Raw genomic sequence first — 21,820 nt, 5'->3', positions numbered from 1 at the left:
AAATAAACGTAAAACTTTTGAAAAGTGTTATTTATCATTGATGTTAACAAATAATTTAATAAGTTTTCATTTAAAATTGTGCATTGCAAGTCCTCTACATAGTATGTTAAGTAAGTTTATAAAATATTCATAAAACGTTAATAATTATAGGAAAAACAAGAAATAATGTTTAATATTCAGCGTTTAACATTTATTGGTACAACCTACAAAATAAAAAACAAATAGTAACTTGTTTCTAAGTTGTGCTATAAAATCGTTTGCTAAAAGTGAATGACATTGGTACAGTTTTATATCGAAAATGTGGGGTGAAATAATAAAACAAATTACGTCAGTATAAAAAAGTTAACACGCAAAGCATTCAAAGATGACAACAAACATTGATAGCGCAACGTGGTAAATAACGCTGGATGACGCGACAAGCGATCAGATTGCGACGTGAATTAAATTGTTATTAAATAGCTGCTTATGCGACTAAGTAATATGCAAATGTCCTAGTGAGGTCGTGAACTTGCTTTCCATAATCGCAATTTTTCACTTCCAGTCTTATAATGCAAAGTTAATCCAGAACAATCGATTTAATAATCAAAACAATCAAGATTTCCGAGTATAAATAAAATTCACTTGAGATAATCTTTGCGCACGCCTCTTTCGGATAAAAATTCTAAAATCAGTAACTGCGCGCAGTTTGCGACGAAAACAGCAAAGTAAATTTGTTTAACTTTAACTTATCCGGTACAAAACAATAATAGTTCACACACGTGCTCGCTAAGGAAAGATACAACATTGTTGTGAAAAACAAAAACTACGCGTCACTCGCAAAAAAAATTGATTACGTTGCAAAATACGCAAAACGTGCAAACGTCAAATTACTACGAGATATACTAGTGCTAGTTGGTGGACGTAGTGAACGAAATCGACGACGGAAGAAACGCTATCGCGAGTAAAACAGCGCCGGGGCGCGTAAAACACGTTAGTAGGCAGTCAGCAAACAAACCGTCAAGATATACATCAGATCCGTTGCTGCAAAGCACGAAAAACTTTCGTACAAGCACAGAAAACAGCCTGTAAACTTTTCATACAAATTTAAAACGTAAATCTGAAATAAATAAAAGTTTAACAGTTGAAATTAGTGAATAAAAACTAAATAAAAGTGTAAAACTATTTTAGCAATATGGTTATCCAAACAACAAAACAAGTAAGTTGTAAACTATTATTGCGTTCTCATTTGATTATTTTTGTATTTTTTGGCAATTTACACCGATTTAGATATATTTTATGCGAACTGTGATATCGCAACTATTTTTATAGTTGAACTAAAAACTGTCCGTAAATATTTATGCAGTTATTTTTATTTCGCAAAAAATACTATTGGCCAAAGTTTAATTACCGTCTAATAAAAGTAATGCATAAATATATTTCTACCTAATAAATTGTTAATTTTGATTGATATATTCCTGTTTAAATATTTGAAAAAAGGAAAAATTACTGACGACTGGACTGACCTTGCCATCGTTAAAATGAATATTCGGTGCGATTTGCACTCAAAACTATCGACTGACGCCAAAAGCGACGCATTTGGTGTGCGATCATGCTATCAGCATCGATATTATTATTGTCAATATTGAGTTTCGATCGTATGATTTTGAAAAGTCGTGTATTAAGTAACTCAAGTCAATCAATCAACTCAGCTTTCATAGCAATAAGTGTTGGTTTAATTCAAACCTATTGCATGGTGTATAAAATATTTGAATACGGGCCTGCAGGACGAGTTTGAAGGCTTGTAGCTGCTGATAAACAACAGAAATGAGTTATTTTCTTAGGTAACCTGACGTGTTTTCGACGCGAGAGTTCGCTTTTTTTGTATTCCTACATTGGATAAGTAGGTGAACTGCTTTTTTTCCTACCAAACGAGAAGACAAGGCAAGAACGGGGCGAGACAAATAATAATTATCTCGAGTCTTTCCCCATAATAACGATTAAACGCACGTGTTTATTGCTGTAAACAAACTAACAAGTATCAACAAGTAGTGAAGTGTAATTTATGATAATTGTACGTTTTGCATCCGTTGCACTTTGCGAGCAAATGCAGAAAATGAAAAATTTCACATTTTTGCAAGATAATTGTAGCTAATAAGATTCTGGAAAAAATATTCAAGTTGGAATATATTCGGGAATAACCACGATTATAAATAATTCAACTTGGTCATATCTTGTGCTGAAAATTATTTACTTTAGTTTATCATCAGTTACATTTTGGCAATTTAGCTCGACAACATGACAACTGAATAAATTTGTATTTATTATGCAATACATGCAACAATCACATTATATTGAAGATTATGATAACCCTAGAATGATGTGTTAATTATTATCGATAGTCTATGCAAATAATTAATGTTTATTTGTCGTTTTCAGTGCGCGTGCAGATGGATCTTAAGACATCAACACAAATTGCGTCAACAAGCACGAAGCTGCAGTCTCAAAGTGAAAGAGCAATTAATCGGTAATGAAGATGTTCGTGAATTTGATCCGGAATATTCGTTCAGAGTAAGTTTTAAAAAAATGAGCGCTATTGTAACAAAAACAAAATTCGCATTATGCGGAGTTAATAATAAAATTAATTTATTGAATGCACCATATTGTTATCGCATGTTTTGGTACTTATTTTGTTGTCAAGGTACAAATTGCATTTGCATTTATCCCCACACAATTTTCTTGATAGCGCCTGAGCAGATAAAACAAATTCAATTTGCAAAGTAATAAAGAATGGAAAATATTGCGTCAGTTAAAAAATAAACGCGTTTTTATGCAAATACATACGTGGATAAATCAATTGATCTTTGGAAAAATACAGGGTGTGCCTTATATTAATGACATTAAAAATAAAACTTGAGTTGAAAACTTAAATATCTTTCTATTTTATGTTGCGGTATTATTCTAGCCTCTCCCAAGGTCTCTCAAGAGTATATTTGAATCGAAAACACTTTTGAAAAACGTGGCGTCGTGCCTCCGACACGCAGCCAATCAGGTAGCAACTCTGGCGATAACACGAATCGCGCGATTTTTTACCTCTCTGAATAACTTACAAAATACCACAACGCTACGAAATAATTTTATTCAAAGTGAAGGCCAAGTAGGACGCGTTTCGAACTGTTGAAATTCATTGGTTTTGCTCCCCACACGCCCAACACTTCCAATAAAAGTTTGAACCGTTCGAAAAAGGCAGCAAAAGTTGTCAAGGGCACCGATCCGGATTTATCTCAATATGAAATGTTGAATTAGATATTCTGAAATTAATCAAATAGAGATATTCAACTTTTAAAATAGTTTTTTGATCTTTGCTGTAATAAGGAAGCTAACATTTCAATGTTTTGCAAAAAAATTATATTTTGTAAATATTCCAGGCATCAGATGCGAAAATCACCCATGCCGAACCACACCAATTGAGGGTGAAGCCAAATGTGGACAGCCTCAAGTTTGGACAGGTCTTCACCGACCATATGCTCAAAATTTTCTATCACAAAAAACTCGGCGGATGGCAAATACCAGAAATCATTCCTTTTGAAAATATTTCCTTGCATCCAGCTGCAAAAGTTTTGCATTATGCGATTGAAGTAAGTTAATTTAATTTTTATATTGTGAAGTGTAAAATCTAACGAATATTTTCAGTTATTTGAAGGATTAAAAGCTTATCGCGGCGTGGACGGACGTATCCGCATTTTCCGCCCGGACCTAAACATGCAGCGCATGAATCTCTCGGCGAAAGAATCAGGCCTGCCAACTTTCGATGGCTTGGAATTGATAAGATGCTTGAATAAACTGATCTCAATCGATCAGGAGTGGGTGCCACATTGCGAAGCATCCAGTTTGTACGTGCGCCCGACCCTTATCGGTATCGATGTAAGTTAATTCAAATCAAATTGATTAGGTTATTGATAATGACCTTCACATGCTTTTCATTATTTTTATGTTGTACCGCGCGCCAACAATTCTGTTTGCGCTACTGTACCTACGCATGTGACTACTGATAATAGCATGTGCTTGTGTTTGAAGGAGATATGCGAATATTTTGACAAGACAGATAAACCCGTATTAATATAGCAAACTGTTTGCTTTATATTTGACTAAATAATCCACGTTTAATGTGAATATATTTTTTATTTATTTCAGGGAACACTGGGTGTGTCGCAATCCGAATCAGCTTTACTTTTCACAGTTCTTTGCCCAGTGGGCGCGTATTTTGCTGGTGGAAATGAGGCTGTTAGCCTTTTCGCAGACCCCACATATACCCGTGCATGGCCTGGTGGTTGTGGCGACCGCAAAATGGGTTCCAATTATGGACCCACAATCCGTGTTCAGAACCAAGCGGTCCTACGTGGCAAACAGCAAGTCTTATGGCTTTATGGGGATGATCATCAGGTGACCGAGGTTGGCACCATGAATATATTTGTGTTCTATGTCAATAAAAATGGCAGTAAGTTAATTCAAATCATTCGTTTGTATGTACTTACAAAATCTGGTCTGTAATTTAAGAAAAAGTTTTGGCTACACCGCCATTGAATGGATTGATTCTGCCTGGAGTTACACGTTTCTCCATTTTGCAATTAGCTCGTGAGTGGAATGATTTCGAAGTGGAGGAACGAGTCATTACAATGAGTGACATTGTAACGATGCAGAAAGAAGAAAGGGTAATTATTAATAATTTTATATCTAAATAATGGATTTTAACTCTTTTATGACTTTTAGTTGTTAGAAATGTTTGGTTCTGGAACCGCATGTGTGGTCAGTCCGGTGAAATCTGTGGAATACATGGGGGAGGAAATCCCTGTACCCACAATGGATCACCAATCGCCACTTTTCCGACGTATTAGCGACACACTTTCAGGAATTCAGTATGGAAAAATTAAACATCCTTGGGCTCAAACCATCGATGAAGTTTAAATTGCCTTAAACCTACAGTAAAACAAGAGAGAGAAACTTTGGATTTAATTATGTTAGTTACTAATATAAAACGTAAGTTATTAAGTGCAAACGTCCCGATGGCCTGGTTCAAAACGACTGTGGTATTAATACTTAAATTAATTAATCATATATGATTAGTTACTTTCATCACATTACTGGAAAGGAGTACGAAATTGAATTTGTATATATTCAGAATTGCTAGATGTTTAATGCAATTCCTAAGATAGTAAATTATAAGACGATTGTAATTGTAAATTAATTTATGTAGATAGATACAATAGACAGTTAATTTCAATAAAATTGATGCTATACAACGTGCAAGAATCTTAAGATTTCTGATACAGAATAGCAATGAGTGAATAAGCATTCTCTATCACCTGACCAAACGTGGTCAAAGCCAAAGGACCAAAGAATATAGTATCTATATATAGGTAATAGTTTCCTCTTAGGATAATCATTGACACAATCTTTTGTGTTTCTACATCATAATCAAACCAATCTGTTTTGTAGATATGCATTGGAATATCAATGGTGTTATCAATTAACATCTGCCCACCATAAGAAAGTATCGCCAACACCAGAATCCAACCAAGACCATGTGCTAAAGTCTTCAACTCTGGTTTCATCAAGAATTGAAAAGCAATCATGGCAATCACCGCACTCATAAACGAAGACTGAATAAAACATGCTGTGGACATACAATCGTTGAGATTGCGAGCCAAATTGACCATGTACACGTGATATCGCACACATTCTTTAAGTCGTCGCTTGCGATCGTATTCATTAGTGCTTCCGAATGCAGCCCGCATATCTTCCTTACACAATTGAATTCTTGAGTTGATAACAATGACCAAACCACAAGTGAAGGTCAATACTATACAGGCAGCTAGACATACCACGCTGATATTGAATGTTTGCATCCCAAAAATTATGTAGAAATAGATTCCTTCGTTAAAATACATGGGAAATGGTGCTGGTACAATGAGTCCACACAAGCGCTCTATCTTCATTTCAGCATTTTCTTTTAGGCAAGCAGTGCGTTGCCAATAACTGACAATTGTGAAGAAAATCACTGCAAGTCCTGTATAGATAGACATTGCTGAAGTTAAAAAGTTTGCAAGGCGGTTGGCACGGTCAAACGAAGCTGGTTTACGAAACAGATGGAATGAACCGATGTTATGTGCCAGGTTGGCAATGTCTTGGTTTTTGTAGATGAACCATCCAAGAGTGAGATACATGTTTAAACCGCTGCAGACCACTGAGGTGCATTGCAGTAGATCGTCAAGAGTTATATAATTATAATCTGTGAAGAAAGTCTGTTGCTTGTTTGGTAGCTAGTTTATTTAAGGTTTGACTTACATAAGTATTGAATCAATAGGTATGAGGTGCCACACATAATACAGAATGGGCATGCTATCAACGCAAAGAAAATGAGGTCGATTAGTCTAAGCTTCTTGCCGGGTGCTGGACTCATGCGTAAAAATCGCATGTAAGTGAAGCTGGTTTGAAGAATTTCAGTTTCTGCCTCGTCGACGAAATCACCATCTTCTAGTAGGTTGTGAAACTCAGCTTTCAAGTTATTCCACATACTTCCCGATTGTGAAATTCTTGAGATATGTGTGTTCTTTTATATTTTGAGTTTAGTTTAAATTCTCTTCATTTTTAGAAGTAATTTGCAAAAAATTATTATGTAGCAAATTTTGCTTTGTATTTACAAACCTTTTAATTTACAAAAAAATGAAAGTAAATTGCTTAACAATGTCTGATATTAAGAGTCCTGATATAGCAGGGCAATCAATGAGTAAGCGTTCTGAATTACATGCCCAAAAGTGGTCAAGGCCAAAGGACCAAAGAAAATGGTATCAATGTAGAAGTAATAATTTCCTCTGCCAATAATCATCAATACAAACTTTTGTGTTTCGACATCGTAGTCAAACCAATCATTATTATAAATTTGCATTGGTATATCCACAGTTTCATTGATTAATATCTGTCCACCATATGAAAGTATCGCCAATACTAATAACCAACCAAGGCCATGCAATATTGTCTTCAATTCAGGTTGCATTAGAAATTGGAAAGCAATCAACCCGATAACAGCGCTTGTAAACGATGATAACACAAAACAAGCTATAGACATGCAATCATTCAACTGATGCGCTAATTTAATCAAATACACATGATAACGCACACAATCCTTTAGGCGCTGTTTTTGATTTTGGTTATTAACACTAGCTCTACTAAATGCTGCACGCATATCTTCTTTGAACATTCGAATTCGTGAATTGATAACAACCACCAACCCACAGGTGAATGTTAATACCACTGCGGCGGCAATACATACCACTGTGACATTACAAGCTTGCGCCGCGAAAAGTATATAGAAATAAGGTCCCTCGTTGAAGTACATTGGTAAAGGGGCAGGTACAATCAGTCCACACAAACGTTCAATCTTCATTTCGTCATTTTCCTTCAAACATCTACTGCGTTGCCAGTAACTTATAAATATGTAAAGTGATATTCCACCAATTGTATAAGAGACCAAAAATAAAGTCACAAAGTTTGCAATGCGGTTGGCACGATCGAAACACACTGGTTTACGAAATTGTCGAAATGTTCCAATTTTATGAGCCAGATTAGCAATGTCTTGATTTTTGTAGATGAACCATCAAAGAGTGATATACATATTCATACCACTGCATATAATCGATAAACATTGTAACAAGTCATCCAAAATTAGATAATCTCGATCTACGAATAATAAATCAGGGAATATTTTGCTTCGGTAGTTTATTTTAAGTATAACTTACATAAGTATTGTACTACACACTCAGCTACTCCACAGCTAAGTGATATCGGTGATGTTATCAACATAAAGATTAAAAGATCGAAGGCTGTAAGCTTCTTGCCAGGTTTTGGACTCATGTGCATCAGTCTCATGCATATAAAACTATTTTGTAGAATTTCTGTCTCTTCTTCGTCGATAAATTCTCCATTTTCGAAGATTTCATGAAATTTGTTAGTGAAATACCTTCGCATTTTGCTTGTATGAAAACTTTTTCACATATGCGAAATTGAAGCAATAGCCATGTTGTACAAATCAATATCAAAGAAAGTACTTTGTGATTATGTTTTTTAATATGATCAAATTTTTTGCACAGACTTTTAATTAGAAATAACCAACAAATAACATGTTGTATAATAATTTAATTATTAATCAATTATTTGGCTTGTTGTTGATGCAAAATTGCAAGTAATGAATAAGAATTCTGCATGGCCTAAAAATTATTTCCCATAAAATCAACTTCTAGAAACATCACATCTATATACTTACAAATGCAAATGTAGTCAACCCTAATGGTCCCAAAAACATTGTATCAATAAATAAAAAATGATTTCCACGAACAATGAACATATAGACAAATTTTTGAGTTTCCACCTCGTAGTTATACCAATTGGTATTGTAAATATGTTCAGATAAATCAGACGTTTCATCAATTAATGCTTGCCCTGCATAACACAAAATAGACAGCACCATGAACCATCCAAATCCTAGTAATGCCGTTTTCAGTTCTGGCTTCATTGAAAATTGGAATGCAACCATCGCAATAACGGCAGCGGTAAACGTTGCTTGAAGCAGGCTTGCAGTAGATATGCAAGCATTCAATTTTCGTATTAAATTAATAATATGTACATGATATCTGACGCTGTATTTCAGACAAGCAATACGTCTGTGTTTTGAGGAAATCTCGAATGCATTATGTACTTCTGCTTTGAAGTGTCGAATACGCGATATAATAACAATGACCAATCCGCAGATAAAAGTCAAGATAACAGCCGTAGCAACGCAGAGCAGTATACAATTAAATAATATAAATGAAGACAACATTTCTACATAAGGGGAATTGTTGAAATATTCTGGTAAAGGAATGGGTGAAACTGGGCCACAAATTCTGTTGATTGAAAGTTCAATATTTTCCTTCAAGCAATCATCACGGAACATGAAGCTAATAAATCCGAAGAATAAAGTTCCTAAAATCGTATAGATTGCCATGAAATCGGTAACAAAATTAGCCAGACGGTTAGCGCGGTCAAAACTCATCGGTTTTGGAAACTGATGAAAAGAGCCAATACTTTGGGCGAGTTCTGCAATTGCTTGGTTTTTATACATAAAAACTCCAATGGTGAGGTAAATATTGACACCAGTTGCCACCAAAGATAAACACTGAAGTAAATCATCCAGCAAGATAAAGTCTCTATCTAAAATTTAACACACTGAAGCAAATTCAATTGATTTTTCTTTCGTACTTACTAAAAACGGCCACCATCTCTGAAAGGGAACCAGCCATACTGAAGGGAAACATTATAATTGCAAATAGTATCAAATCTTGACCACTCATGTTTTTGCCATGGCTGGGTATCATGCGGAACAAGCGCATAAACCAAAAACTAGATTGTAAGATTTCTGTTTCATTTTCATCCACAAATTCTCCATCTTCCCACAATTCCTTATATTTGTTTACAATTTTATTTAGGAACATACTTAGACACGTTGTAATCACTGAAGTACTATTAGAGTTGTGTTTGCAAAAAGAGTAAGGTCAGTGTAATATAGTTCGTTCTGCAGGTCTTATAATCAGATCAAATTGCATGCAAATTACAGGTCGACAATAAAAAATGAGTATTGCTGGTTGCAAACCGTTCTATTAGGTAAATACCTAGACGTATTACATCGCATATACAAAATTGCACACTATTGTGTGTACCACGTGTACACGTGGAAGCTTAACCAAGAAGGGACCACGCGTTGGGGTAACAAATATATTTAATTTCTGATAATAAAAAATGCCGTTAATTTTGATTGTTTTTGTAAGATAGACCAAGAATGTCTGCCTAGCCTTATTTATAGATAGATCAAGAGGAAGGTTTACATGTATAATAACATCCATTAAATAGTGGAAAATGAATCGCAAAAATTTGTTGGTAAGCGTTGAAGTTGACCGGTTGATGTTTTTGTTTGGAGAAGGAAACTCTTTGTATGCTTAAATCATTGAAAACGCAACGGATTTTGATGCGGTTTTTATACTAATTTGGTCAATTCTTTTTTAAAATGTTCGTTGAAGTTCAAAGATGGTTTTTACGGTGAGAACAATTAGAATAATTGCCGGGAAAACCCTAAAGACAGCCCTTTTCTATAGGATAAAAGTTGGCATTGAGATTAATTCATATATATAGTTAAATAATTGAATCCGAGATGGCGCATTGAAGTGCATTATTAGCAATTCTTTATATAATTAATTTCTTTAAAATAAAATTGCGAATCTCATTGATAGAATTGACACATTCTATGCCTAGAACAACAGAGTAAAAAACGAATTACATTTTGACTAAACACTACCGGGACGAAGTTGCGGGCAAAAGCTAGTTTCAAATCAGAATAGTTAAAGAATGATTGAATGATGCAAACTACGATTACAATTGGGTTCGAATTTAAAGTAATAGTGTTGTAGTTATTAATTTAATTCACACGCAAAAAAGAAGTCGATAATAAAAAATAAATATATTTGCAAATGGCATACAATTTTGCTATATAAATGAACTTACGCTATCACATAAACAAAATTGCACAATGTTGTCTGTACATATGTTTGTAATTTAATTACTTATAATAATTAATTTATGCAACGCCTTTAAGCGCTTCGCATTTATTCTTCTTGCCAAAATTAGCAGCTTCTTCTAAAGTATCAGGCAATTTGGTATTTCTGGTCTCTGGAAGCCATAATACCAAAATAGCACCAATCAAAGGTGCTACACCAAATATCACTGGAACAACCCATGGAGCAGCTCCGTACGCACCCAAAGTACTGATGTGTGGCGCTGCAATCGATCCGAAACGAGCCATCATGGATGTTATACCAACTCCCAAATTACGGACCACTGTTGGGAAGACTTCACCCGAAAACAAGTAAACCGATGGGAAAGAAATTGATATTCCAAACATGGCAACTACAGCAAGGATCACTCTCCAATGAGAATGTTCCTCTACAAACGGAATGAGCAACATAAAAATGCCAGCGACACAGTTGGAAAGAATAAGTGTAGGTTTGCGGCCTAATTTCTCCAAAAGTAAGATGGAAATGCAAGTTCCAGGTACTTGGATTGCTGCCGATGCGGCAATATTCCAGAAAAGATTACCACCCAGTTGACCCACGTACTGTGCGACGCCAAAGAAACACAAACCGCAGACGATCCAGTTGAATCCAATGCAACAAGTACGCAAACACATAACTCTAGTGTTAAACAAATCAACGGCACGTCCGCGTGCCTGTGTCTCGTTTTGTTTCTTTTCAGCGTATGTTTTCACTTCCTGTGCAATGCTCTCCACCGGAAGATTGTTGTGTTTTGCGGCGGTTTCGAGAATTTTGGTTGCTTTCTCGACCTCACCGGCAGCGAGCAGCCATCTTGGTGATTCTGGTAGCAACCAGAAATAAGATATCAAGATAATCGAAGGTAATGAGATCGCTAGTTGAGAATAACGCCAGTCTCTGAATAAATATCCAAACAGTGCCAAGGTCAAATGACCCAGATTGAAAGGGATTTGATAGAGTGTTGCTACTGTGCATCGCCATTTTGTACCTAATAAAAGAATAACATCGCATGAGTGAGAACATTAATAGAAATTAATTTAATTAACACACCAATTAGTTCCATTACGAGAACAAAACTTGTGACCATGGTACCGCCAGTAGCTGTAGCAACGACAAAACGTAACAGCAAAAACGCCCATAACCATGGAACGAAAGCGCACAGCGAGCCGGAAATCACTTGGATGATCACCGCTACGATCATTGGTTTACTTCGCCCTGATCTAAAATTATCATAATTATACATTTCTAGAGGTCTCATGTTTAATTTAATCTTCATTACCGATCAGACCAGAAACCGAAGAATGCGTTGCCAACCAAAATTCCAAACATGGTGAAAGTCTGCGCCATGTTAGCCAAATATGCTCTATCACAAACCAGGTCCCATTGGGAGATTATTGTATCCGTAAAGATAGAATCATCAAAAATGTGTTTAGTACAATTAGCAGCACATCGATCCACATTATCAATACATGAGAAATTCTGCGCTGGGGCAATGATAACGATATTTAACTGATGCCATGCCACCGGAAACTTGACCAGAAAGATGATGAAACATATCCATAGATGCCAGCGACCGAAAACTCCCATGGACTTTTGAAAGACATCGGTAGTTTCGTCCGTTTTCGATACTACAACATAAATAATCAAATACAGTCAATGAAATAAAAATGACCTCAAAGTCACAGTAGATACCTATGTTATAAGGTTATCACCAAATATAATTTACACACGAAGCCCGAAAAATGTTGTCACTTAATATGATAAAAAGTGATCTTTGACTTTGAACAAATAAAAACACAATTTACGTTTTCCTGTGACACCAATTTGAAACAATAATCTTATTTTAATGCCGAGTAGTCATAACATGTGTCAATTAATTCCTTAATTATATGATTCAACTCACAAAAATATTACAAATATTATGTTAATATAATTGGTGTTATTACGAATGTGTTTATTAATTCATGGGCATTCGAATTATGCGCTTTTGAAAAAACTCGAGGAAATATGAAAATAATTTTTGTTGAAACTTTGTTTACAACTATTAAAATTACCGTATTTATCATAACATAACATCAACAATACAATATTCTGTAATAAAAACACTTTTAAAAAATAGCATGAAATATTATTGAATTTTTAGTTTCTACCAAACACGCAAACCAACGTTTACAATAATTCGGTACGGTAATTATCAAAACTTTAAATTACAAATTGTTAAAATGTGAAATTATTTTTAAACAAAATAATATAACATCGTCATGATTATATTATTGTATAAATGTATTAAAAACCTTCACTATTAGAGAATATTCCAAGTGAAAGTGTGACTAGAAGAGAACGCACGGATATTCTATCAGTAAAATGAGGAAACACTCAAGCGAGTGTTATAACAAATTAATTATGATAAAAAGTCAGAGCAATTATTTCCAAACTAATCACATTACTAGATATTGTAATTTGATTATGCAATTCGTCATCTAGGTTCTAATTTCCGAACGAAAATGTTCTCCGCGACGGAATGTCGAAATGTGCACAATTAACTAGATTACAATGCACGGGTCAAGCGCGTGTCCGTCTGGAACGCAAATTCGCGCATTAAAACATGACATGCGAATCGATCACGCTATTGTGTCTGCCACATTTGAATCAAATGCATAAGGTACATTCTAACACGTTTTTTTTTCTTCCACGCATGATCGCGTCCATCCAATTTGAATGTTTTTTTTATGTATTTACTATGAATTGGAATTGTTGCGGTAATTTTGCGCGTGTTTGCATCATAATTAACTCTTTCTGCTTGGTACGCGTTGTTTCTTTTTTCGATTATAATATGACACAGATACCGATCGATTCAACGACATTACTTGACCATTTTATACAGTGTGTTAGGTGAGCACTAATAAAAATTGCGGACGCGTTGTTGTACTCGTAATGTAGTAGAACTCAGCAAAAATCAAACTTTTCAACTTTCACATGGATAAAAGCGTGTAAAACATTATTATAGAACTAATTAAATCAATTTGTTGATGCTGTCGAGTTGAAAAGACAAGGACGTTTGTTATGTAACAACTGAAGATTCATCTTTAATTGTCACCTTGGACTAAATAAATGATAATAGCAAAAGTTTTACATTTTTAAATGTCATTTTTGCAAAGTTTTGCAGAGCAAGGTGTATATTTTATTTATTTATTAGCTGGTAGTTGTGCAATGGATTTTACCGACTAAAACAAATCCAACTGGTATTTGAATATTACATTCATCGAGAGAAATTAATTATTATGCAGGCTGGAGGTGCATTAGTATTTCAAGTTACGAGATGAATATGGATATTTCTCTGACTAGACCATCAGACTATAACCTGATTATTATTATTTAAATTTTAAATAATTACCCGGTTAATTATATGATAATGGAAATTACAACAATCGTAAATTGTGCATAATTCAGATTATTATGTATAATTCAGTCTACAAAATCATCATTATATCATAAAAATTATCAACAGTTGTTTAATGATAAAGTATTTATTAAATCTCAGTCATTTTAAAAATGGTAAATGCTTTAATCAACAAAAAAAGCATACCTTTTAATTAACTACTGTGGCACTTGCGTATTCGGCTTTTAAATGATGTGTAACCAGGCAATTTATTTATAAACAACTTAACGATTAACAAACGTAAAAAGTGCAAATGACGATAACATTGTTTTAACACTTCGTAAAGAATGTTTAGTTAGTCAAATTGTTTTAAACAATAAATATTATACCACTAACAATCATAAAGTGAATAACTTTCATACTATTTTTTTGTAGAATGTGAATAATCAGTAAGGTTATTTTGCTTACCGTTTTCGTTTTTATCGTTCGCTACCGTCATATTTGCTTGCAGATTTAAACGTTTATTTTAAAAAAAAGTATAAATATTACCAACTGATTAATTGATAAACTGGAATTTACCAAACACAAAATAACTCTTAATACATATTAAATCACTATTTTATTTTATGTCCACTTTTTGCAAACAAAAGAAATTTGAAAAATCGCGGCCACTCGCTGTCGCGATGCATCGACGAATGCGCGACTTAAACGAAATTGAATCTGAATGTGAAACGCAAAGTCAAACAGCAACGAACAGCGTTCGACACGTGCAGCATTCACGAGCGACGCGACTTAAGTCACTTACGGCACGCGGTGCGCCGTTGACTTATAGCTTCTGCAAATCCGGGCGAGTTAGAGGGCACTTACCGGACTCTCCCATGTCGGTAAACTATGCGCGCCTCTAAGTAAATAATGATCCTAAGTGCGTAATGAGGATTTGAAGACGCCCGAATGAGTGTGAAACGTGCCGGCCCAAATCATGCAATGATTGCCATCAATTACCCGCCGGGTACTCGCACAATCTAAGCGTACTCAACATGGTGAGAGGCAGAGGATGAAGTTATGACCTTAGTGAGATTGATTTCCTCGTCCCTCAAAGAATTGAGACGCAAGTTAAGTCGATGACGCACGCGTAGCAACGAAGGAATGTCGAAGAAGTACTTTAAGGACCTGTTTTCGGGAATGCAATGCCAGAAGATTCAAGATCAACTTCTCGATTACAAGCAGAATTGCACTTTTGTTTTGTCTGCTCAAAATAATTCAAAAGATATGAAAAAATCAAAACTAATTATTTTTACAAAACAAAAAAAAAAACATTTTTAAAAACTGTTTTCTATATTTTATACTGAATTCAGCTGATAAATCTAGTTTTAATAGTGTATATTAACACATAGTACATAATAATTTAAGTATATGGCTTTAGAAACTCTAAAAATCTGATTGGAAAAAGTGGAAATTCAATGAAATCAATAAATTGAGTCTTGAAATGTCCATTTTGGAAATCGCTATAACTTTTATTTGCTATTTCCGAGAATCGTCTAGGAAAAAGTTTGCAAAAGTTGACTCTTCCTTGTTTAGAATCTCTTCACATAGCAAACAAAAAACGTGATAGAAAAGAAGTTTGAAAGTTAATTGCAACAAGTGAACCGTATACCGCTGCGCTGACCTAGAAGCGCCATTTTTTACATTTTGTACGCTTATCAAGGTCAATCTAAATATCTCAAGATTACTTCAGTTTAATCAAACAATAGACCAGGTTTAATTCATCAAAATACATATTATAATGTGAAATTTACATATCAAATCAATGGAATATTGATTGTGTGATTCACTTATGTTGTTTACTTTTTTTTTCTAACAAGTAACATAAATTTCCCGTACATGCTTCACGTGAATTAATAAAAATGTAGTAAATATTGATTCAATTTGTACATCACAACATCTCCAAAATTCCATATTGCGCAATTTGCAGTATAGTTATTAATATATTAGCACTATTGTTATTTTTGTAATGTTTTCATGGAAGATTAGTCAAGTTTGTTGACTTAGCACATTGGCCCACCTTAAGATCATTCATCTAGACAATTAACAACAATTACCCTTTAATTACAAAATACTAATTTCAGTCATCTTGTAATTAAACTAATTGATAGTTCAATGCTCCAATACTTAGAGTATCAAGTGCATAAAATGAATTTTAGGTTAACGCAAATTTTGGCATAACCCAATATTTAGATAATAGAACTTTACGTTAAATTATTTGTAAATTTAAGGATAACCGTACTTTTTTTTCAAGTAGATAAAATTACAAATTTTTCTTCAACATACAAAGAAATGACTTACATGTTTTTAAAAGACGTTCTCTTTCCTTCAGACGCACTTCAATGTTGCTCAACTTTTTATCTTTAGATCGGCTCATATTTTCTTCGAATTTGAAATATTTCTAGACTATTAACAAACACTTTAACACGTAGTATAAATGAAACTATTGTTTTATAGAACAATTAATCGCATCCCAGTTCCGTGTCGCTCTCGAAGCAAATGGTAAAAGGGAAAAATCTATAATAGATAACGAATTATATATATATGGTACAAAGTCAACAGAATTTATTTATACTTGTTCTTATTACTACTGGGTTTTGATTGTGGATCGTTCGGGTGCGTTTCCATTACGTGTCACCAATGTGAGTCGACGTGACGGAGATAACAATAGATTTACATACAATCTAAGTGCATTTAATTCATCCGAGTTACACTGTGTGTTTGTCAAAATGCCGTGGCAAAGAGATGTGCATCGTTAAAATGTCTAAAGTGTGTTTGCACCTCAAACATATTTTGGGGAAGACGCACGTTAATCATATTTGCAAGTACAAAGTTATGTTTATCATACTACAACTAGAAGCGTATTCGACCCATAAAAATGTTGTAAAAATGTAGTTTTTGTAAATAATACTAATTATATTTAACTAATTACAATTTAACGAATGGTTTTTCCTAAAAAGAAGACCATGGTCAAATTTATTTACTCTGAACATTTGTTAGTTTAGGCAGTTTTATCTTTCCTTGCTCTTTTGCAACATTTTCGACAAAAACATCTCAAAATTGCACAAATTATATACAGTTGTACCGCAAAAAACACAATAAACATAAGATAAATATCTAAATTTTGCGAATAAAATATACTCATGTTTCTGCTCAAAGAAGTTAAGTGTTTTGCATCGCCATGTCTTAACACATACTCCGCCCAATAAGTAAGTGTATCCATTGGATCCATTTCAGTATCTCTGTATCTCTTTGATAGTTGCTTCATAGTCAATTCGTATTTTTCTGTAAAAAGCACTTTCTTCACTTTCTGGCAGAAAATATCTTTGCTTCTTTTCGATTTGTGCATGTCTCGAACGTTTACAACTTCACCACCACCTTTCGTCTTTAATTTCTCCACGTTGTTGATTTGATCCAGGAATATTGGTACTCCAATAATGGGAACACCAAAATATGCAGTTTCATGTGTACTCAGACCGCCGCCATGTGTGATAAATAGTTTTGTTTTGGGTTGTGCCAATATAGCGGTTTGTGGTGCCCATGAGACTGTATTTATATTAGATGGCAGTTTTAACGAAGCTGGCGGTGTGATCTTCCAGATAATTTGATATTCTGATAGTTCGGCAAAACATTGAGCAAACGATTGCAAAATTGGTGTTGAGAGACTTTCACTTTTTGAGTTGGAACCCAACGAGAAGAAAATCACTCCAGACGAAGGTTTGGCAAATATGTTTTCAATATCCTAAATAAAATTTAAAAGGATTAGAAACTTTTGTATATTAAACATATAATAAAATAAAACCTTTGGTAGTTTTTCTCCTTTCTTAATCTGAACACCACCAACGGGAATCATATTGGGACTCAGTGCTTGTGGTTGATTCAAAGCAACATTCCAATTTAATAAAACCAAATTAAAATTTTCTTCCACACGCTCAAACTTAGTTAGGTCCCAATCCCAGAATACTTTTTTGGAAGTTTCAACATACTTCTGTTTATAATAAGTGTTTCGTCTGTATATATTATAGTTGATATAAATAATGTTTATTAGCCTCTGCCAGAGTGTTGATGCTTCAGCAAAAGGCATGCAGACATTTCCAACATAGGAATAAACATGTCCTCCATAAATACTCTCGACAGTATCAGACAAACCATATGGACTGACACCAATCGTTGGGGATAACCAAAATGTTGAATAAGTGGATACATACATTCGCCCATCGTGTGATCCCAGATAATCAAATCAAATTTGAAATTTTTTGGGTAAGATAAAAGTGTGTGAATTTTAGGATGATGGAGTGCTTTCTTACAAACGTCCAGCATAAAATCAAAGAGGAAATCAACAAATGGTGGAATTGTTAATGGAGTAAATGTAATCTGCTGAAGCTCATCACTTGTGTAACCATATGCAAAGTGTTCGTATATTCCTAAAAATTATTTAAATTAAATTTATAACAGTTTAACAATATTTAAAAACATTGCGTACCATCCAAAGTAATAACAGTGTAATTGTCACGTTTAAGTTTGGTCGGATCTAACGAAAGAAAAGTGATATTGTGCCCTTTGTCAATCAATCCCATTGACACTGTTTCCATCCAATAATGATGGCTGTGTGACACCGTCAGTCCTACCATTAAAATGTTCGCAGACCATACTTCTCGTGAAATTAGCACCAAAATTAATAATTTAAACATTTTTATGAATTTATTTTCATTAGACTAGTTAGAAAGTTAAAAGACGTAAAAATGTTGGAATAACTTTATTATCACTGTGGGTGTGTTTACTTAGAACAATAAAAATTGAACAATAAATTAGGATCACGCGCTAGCAGTAGCAGTGGCAAGTTTAAAACTGTTATGAAACAAAAGTGACTCTAACTTTTATTTATACGGTGTATGAACTACTATTACATGAGCGTATTCCTAATAAATACTTAAAGTGGGTTCAATTTATTAATAGCACCAATGTTGCTCTGCAATTTCATGGGCACAAATGTTATCGGAGTGACTTGAATTTTGCTTTGTTGCTTAGAGTTCCGACATGGTGCTGTAGAGAAGCATTAACACCGAGTAAATGTTGTTTATCACCTAAAAAGTTTTTGTTTATTAAACGTAAATCTTTTCTATTTACTAAATAATGACAGTTAATTCAACAACAGTAGTAGTTGCAATATTTTTCGCAATCAGTTATTGATAAAGATAAAAATATTTATTTGACCTGCAAGTAAAATGTTACGTAGTCGAGAATACGATTGCGAATTGATTAATAGTTTTATGTAGAAATGTCAGCAATTAACTCGTGTATTACTTGCAAGTCACTAAATTATTATTAATCTTACATTTCCAACTATTGATAAGTTAATAGGTCCATAACCGTCACGATTCAAATCCAGATAATTGTTAGCACACATCAACATATACACCAAGTCTTTCATTGATTGATTATCGAGATTGTACCATTTTGAGGAGTAAATAGCCAATGGGATTTCAGAGGATTCGTCGAGTAATCGCTGTCCCGCGTAGCATGGAATTGCAAGGCTGATCAACCAAGCTGTACCGTGAATCATATACTTGGGATCAGGGTCTAATAGAAACTGAATGCCAATTAAACTCTCTAATATCGTCACCATCATTTGATGATAAAGCATAAGTTTTCCCCAGCATTTATTTAAATTTTTGCACATCCTAAAAACATATTTAATTGTATTTTATGAATGTAAATAATAAAATAAATTTTTACTCTATAATCTTGACGTGGTAGTCAACACAAAATTTTATTTCCTCTCGTACTAATTCCGGCCGGTCTCCAAGTTTTGTAATCTCGGATTTGAGATGAACAATCTTTGCGTTGAAATTTTCAACCGATGAATACAAATACGACATTATTGTAATACCAGAGGTAAGTAGTAAGTTCAAGCTGAAGTTTTGCAAAAGCCAGGTGACGATAAACTTTTCGAGTGTGTCTATCTTATAAGGAAACCTCAAGGGTACCAGAAATCCACACTCTCGCGTCTTGTGTACATCACGCTCTTCGCATTCTGCTTTGTCTAGAACACTTGACAGTGAATACAATATGGAACCTATCCAGCCATACAGATAAAAGAAATAGGTAAAGTAATTGCAATATTTATCTGCTGTGTCTATTCCTGGTGGTTTTCCAAAACGCGTGTAATCATTCAAATCGTGCATGAATTCGTCCAGTTCGGGAATGTGAATCATCATTATGTAGATAGTATAGTACACAATAATGTGTACAACCAGTGTTATCATAGATTCAATCGTATCTATTAAAATCACATTTTGAGGATCTGAAAACATAAAAGATGTTATATAACAATTAAAATTAATTTTTATTCACTGACTATTAAAAGAGAACCACATGTGCTTAAAGCCACCGAAAAGTGTGATACTGCAAAAGCATAGCATGCTCGCAGCTCGTACAAAGGGCCAAAAATTTGTTATTTTTTGATTTAAAGGTGGCCATAATTGATGCAAACGCAGAAAGCGCAATGGAACACGCAAAATATCTAAATCCTCTGATTTTCCATACATATTTTTAACTAAGTTTTATCTCGCTATTATATCTTCTTATATATACCAAGTATTTCTTACGAACAAGTTTATTACAAAGGAGTTAATAAATAGACAATAATTTGATGTTTGATTACTTGAAAGATTTTTAAAGTTTACAAGAAATAAAAACAAACTACAAAATGTTTTACCTTGTAATCTAGATGGTGGATAATTAATATATATTTACCGTGATTGTTTTGTTAAGAAGAGCGATTAGATTAATGCGTGGACAAGTTATACTTTGATTTAATATCTAAACATGATTTAATATGTATTGAGCATAGGCAACTTAGTATACTTAACTGCACATATAGTTCACTACCTTAAATCAATATATTCCCTAATTATTCTCATTATTCTTTAATCCAACCGTTTCAATGCAAATTTGAATTCAAATGCATGCAAAATTACATTACATACTTATAATTACCTTAAGATGAATCTGTAAAGTATTGTGAACATATCTTTGTTAGAAGTATAATTCATTTCAATACAGCAATTAAAACGAAACTTTATTTGAGGTGATTAAGTTTTATTGCATCAAATTAAAGAGTAGGACAGAAATTGCACAAAAATAACACATCTAGCAACTAGCAAAACCGGCATTAAGAATAATATTGTGAAACTGTCCAGTAAATTTGATTTGATAATTATAAACGTCTCTGAAAGGTCGTTTATGTTTATATTGTGTATAAAGCGCACCTGTTTATTATTATATGATATAACAAAAAATGGTTTCGTTTATGCAAATTATAAAGCATTGTAAGTAGCTGATTTTAGATAAAATTATGCTAATGAGCATTTATTTAAATATTTGTTAAATATTCAACGCAAAACTTGTTTAAATTTATTGATTTACCTTATTAATTTGTTTTGAAGATAAGGAGACATTGCAATATTTAGAAAATGCATGTAAATGCTTTGAGAACAGTATTATATATATATTTTTTGCCTTAAAATATTTTTGTAAAGATACCTAAAAAATTAATTTGAAAAAAATTAAGTTGGTAATAAACATATTTGTAATTACTACCCACACGCACATATATTGAAATATTGACAAGTACGTCAAAACAAATGAATGATTAATGCGCAGATGATGTAAAATTATTTCAATATTTCTAACATTTTGTTTATTGTGCGCAGATTTACACTTTATACGAGTACTGTAGGAGAAAAATAAAACACTACACATAAAAATCCTTTTTTTCTTAATGAAA

General features: G+C 33.6%; 6 protein-coding genes across 10 annotated transcripts; 1 reads left to right on the top strand and 5 right to left on the bottom strand.

Annotated features, from left to right (window-relative positions):
• Positions 1-699: 699 nt before the first annotated feature.
• On the top strand, positions 700-5,276 carry Bcat (Branched chain amino acid transaminase). The gene is made up of 7 exons (XM_065313265.1): positions 700-1,195; positions 2,416-2,547; positions 3,405-3,614; positions 3,670-3,900; positions 4,171-4,474; positions 4,534-4,688; positions 4,747-5,276. Exons 1-7 carry the CDS (start codon positions 1,172-1,174, stop codon positions 4,939-4,941), a joined length of 1,251 nt encoding a protein of 416 aa, XP_065169337.1. The 5' UTR covers positions 700-1,171; the 3' UTR covers positions 4,942-5,276.
• LOC135800796 (odorant receptor 45b-like) lies at positions 4,854-8,025 on the bottom strand. The gene is made up of 4 exons (XM_065314118.1): positions 7,773-8,025; positions 6,734-7,713; positions 6,322-6,586; positions 4,854-6,265 (listed from the first exon to the last, which is right to left on the bottom strand). Exons 2-4 carry the CDS (start codon positions 7,418-7,420, stop codon positions 5,289-5,291), a joined length of 1,929 nt encoding a protein of 642 aa, XP_065170190.1. The 5' UTR covers positions 7,421-7,713; positions 7,773-8,025; the 3' UTR covers positions 4,854-5,288.
• Positions 8,026-8,183: 158 nt separating this feature from the next.
• On the bottom strand, positions 8,184-9,527 carry LOC135800795 (uncharacterized). Its single transcript, XM_065314117.1, has 3 exons — positions 9,275-9,527; positions 8,297-9,222; positions 8,184-8,240 (listed from the first exon to the last, which is right to left on the bottom strand). The coding sequence occupies exons 1-3, from the start codon at positions 9,501-9,503 to the stop codon at positions 8,184-8,186; spliced, it is 1,212 nt and encodes a 403-aa protein (XP_065170189.1). The 5' UTR covers positions 9,504-9,527.
• A 976-nt stretch (positions 9,528-10,503) lies between these two features.
• LOC135800338 (organic cation transporter protein-like) lies at positions 10,504-16,745 on the bottom strand. Of its 2 annotated transcripts, XM_065313546.1 has the most exons (5): positions 16,607-16,745; positions 16,333-16,548; positions 11,890-12,238; positions 11,661-11,830; positions 10,504-11,598 (listed from the first exon to the last, which is right to left on the bottom strand). In XM_065313546.1, exons 2-5 carry the CDS (start codon positions 16,406-16,408, stop codon positions 10,640-10,642), a joined length of 1,554 nt encoding a protein of 517 aa, XP_065169618.1. In that variant the 5' UTR covers positions 16,409-16,548; positions 16,607-16,745; the 3' UTR covers positions 10,504-10,639. The 2 variants fall into 2 exon arrangements, with proteins under 2 accessions (XP_065169618.1, XP_065169619.1); XM_065313547.1 differs by lacking the exons at positions 16,333-16,548; positions 16,607-16,745 and adding an exon at positions 14,458-14,809.
• On the bottom strand, positions 16,710-18,882 carry LOC135800337 (UDP-glycosyltransferase UGT5-like). The gene is given in 4 exon segments (XM_065313545.1): positions 16,710-17,773; positions 17,834-18,207; positions 18,210-18,455; positions 18,515-18,882. Coding segments are annotated over 4 exon segments (1,569 nt in total). The 5' UTR covers positions 18,723-18,882; the 3' UTR covers positions 16,710-17,032.
• On the bottom strand, positions 18,773-21,479 carry LOC135800340 (odorant receptor 47a-like). 4 transcript variants are annotated; one of them, XM_065313551.1, is made up of 4 exons: positions 21,460-21,479; positions 19,768-20,335; positions 19,367-19,712; positions 18,773-19,115 (listed from the first exon to the last, which is right to left on the bottom strand). In XM_065313551.1, exons 2-4 carry the CDS (start codon positions 20,295-20,297, stop codon positions 19,056-19,058), a joined length of 936 nt encoding a protein of 311 aa, XP_065169623.1. In that variant the 5' UTR covers positions 20,298-20,335; positions 21,460-21,479; the 3' UTR covers positions 18,773-19,055. The 4 variants fall into 4 exon arrangements, with proteins under 4 accessions (XP_065169623.1, XP_065169621.1, XP_065169622.1 ...); XM_065313549.1 differs by lacking the exon at positions 21,460-21,479 and adding an exon at positions 20,750-20,881; XM_065313550.1 differs by lacking the exon at positions 21,460-21,479 and adding an exon at positions 20,788-20,822.
• Between the last annotated feature and the right edge of the window lie 341 nt (positions 21,480-21,820).

The sequence above is a fragment of the Atheta coriaria genome, unplaced genomic scaffold (assembly GCF_025399875.1).
Source record: "Atheta coriaria isolate IRGN ID8LTWV9N9 unplaced genomic scaffold, Caltech_Dcor_3.1 hic_scaffold_10_pilon, whole genome shotgun sequence".
In the NCBI taxonomy this organism is placed as follows: domain Eukaryota; kingdom Metazoa; phylum Arthropoda; class Insecta; order Coleoptera; family Staphylinidae; genus Dalotia; species Dalotia coriaria.
This window is presented reverse-complemented; position numbering and strand designations above follow the sequence as displayed.

Excerpts from the sequence above, each read along its gene's own strand:
- LOC135800795 (XM_065314117.1), bottom strand. The coding sequence starts at position 9,503 with ATGTTCCTAAATAAAATTGTAAACAAATATAAGGAATTGTGGGAAGAT. Across the intron at positions 9,223-9,274 it reads AGAGATGGTGGCCGTTTTTA|ATAGAGACTTTATCTTGCTG; the intron begins GTAAGTACGAAA and ends GTTAAATTTTAG. Across the intron at positions 8,241-8,296 it reads GGTTGACTACATTTGCATTT|GCCATGCAGAATTCTTATTC; the intron begins GTAAGTATATAG and ends AATAATTTTTAG.
- LOC135800338 (XM_065313546.1), bottom strand. The coding sequence starts at position 16,408 with ATGAGCCGATCTAAAGATAAAAAGTTGAGCAACATTGAAGTGCGTCTG. Across the intron at positions 12,239-16,332 it reads AGAACGTCTTTTAAAAACAT|TATCGAAAACGGACGAAACT; the intron begins GTAAGTCATTTC and ends TTTATGTTGTAG. Across the intron at positions 11,599-11,660 it reads TCTCGTAATGGAACTAATTG|GTACAAAATGGCGATGCACA; the intron begins GTGTGTTAATTA and ends TTCTTTTATTAG.
- Bcat (XM_065313265.1), top strand. The coding sequence starts at position 1,172 with ATGGTTATCCAAACAACAAAACAA. Across the intron at positions 3,615-3,669 it reads TTTTGCATTATGCGATTGAA|TTATTTGAAGGATTAAAAGC; the intron begins GTAAGTTAATTT and ends GAATATTTTCAG. Across the intron at positions 3,901-4,170 it reads CGACCCTTATCGGTATCGAT|GGAACACTGGGTGTGTCGCA; the intron begins GTAAGTTAATTC and ends TATTTATTTCAG.
- LOC135800340 (XM_065313548.1), bottom strand. The coding sequence starts at position 20,453 with ATGCTATGCTTTTGCAGTATCACACTTTTCGGTGGCTTTAAGCACATG. Across the intron at positions 20,336-20,389 it reads CATGTGGTTCTCTTTTAATA|ATCCTCAAAATGTGATTTTA; the intron begins GTCAGTGAATAA and ends TTATGTTTTCAG. Across the intron at positions 19,116-19,366 it reads ACTTATCAATAGTTGGAAAT|GTGATAAACAACATTTACTC; the intron begins GTAAGATTAATA and ends AAAACTTTTTAG.
- LOC135800796 (XM_065314118.1), bottom strand. The coding sequence starts at position 7,420 with ATGAAGATTGAACGTTTGTGTGGACTGATTGTACCTGCCCCTTTACCA. Across the intron at positions 6,587-6,733 it reads CCCTGCTATATCAGGACTCT|AACACACATATCTCAAGAAT; the intron begins TAATATCAGACA and ends AAAATATAAAAG. Across the intron at positions 6,266-6,321 it reads CCTATTGATTCAATACTTAT|ATTATAATTATATAACTCTT; the intron begins GTAAGTCAAACC and ends CTTTCTTCACAG.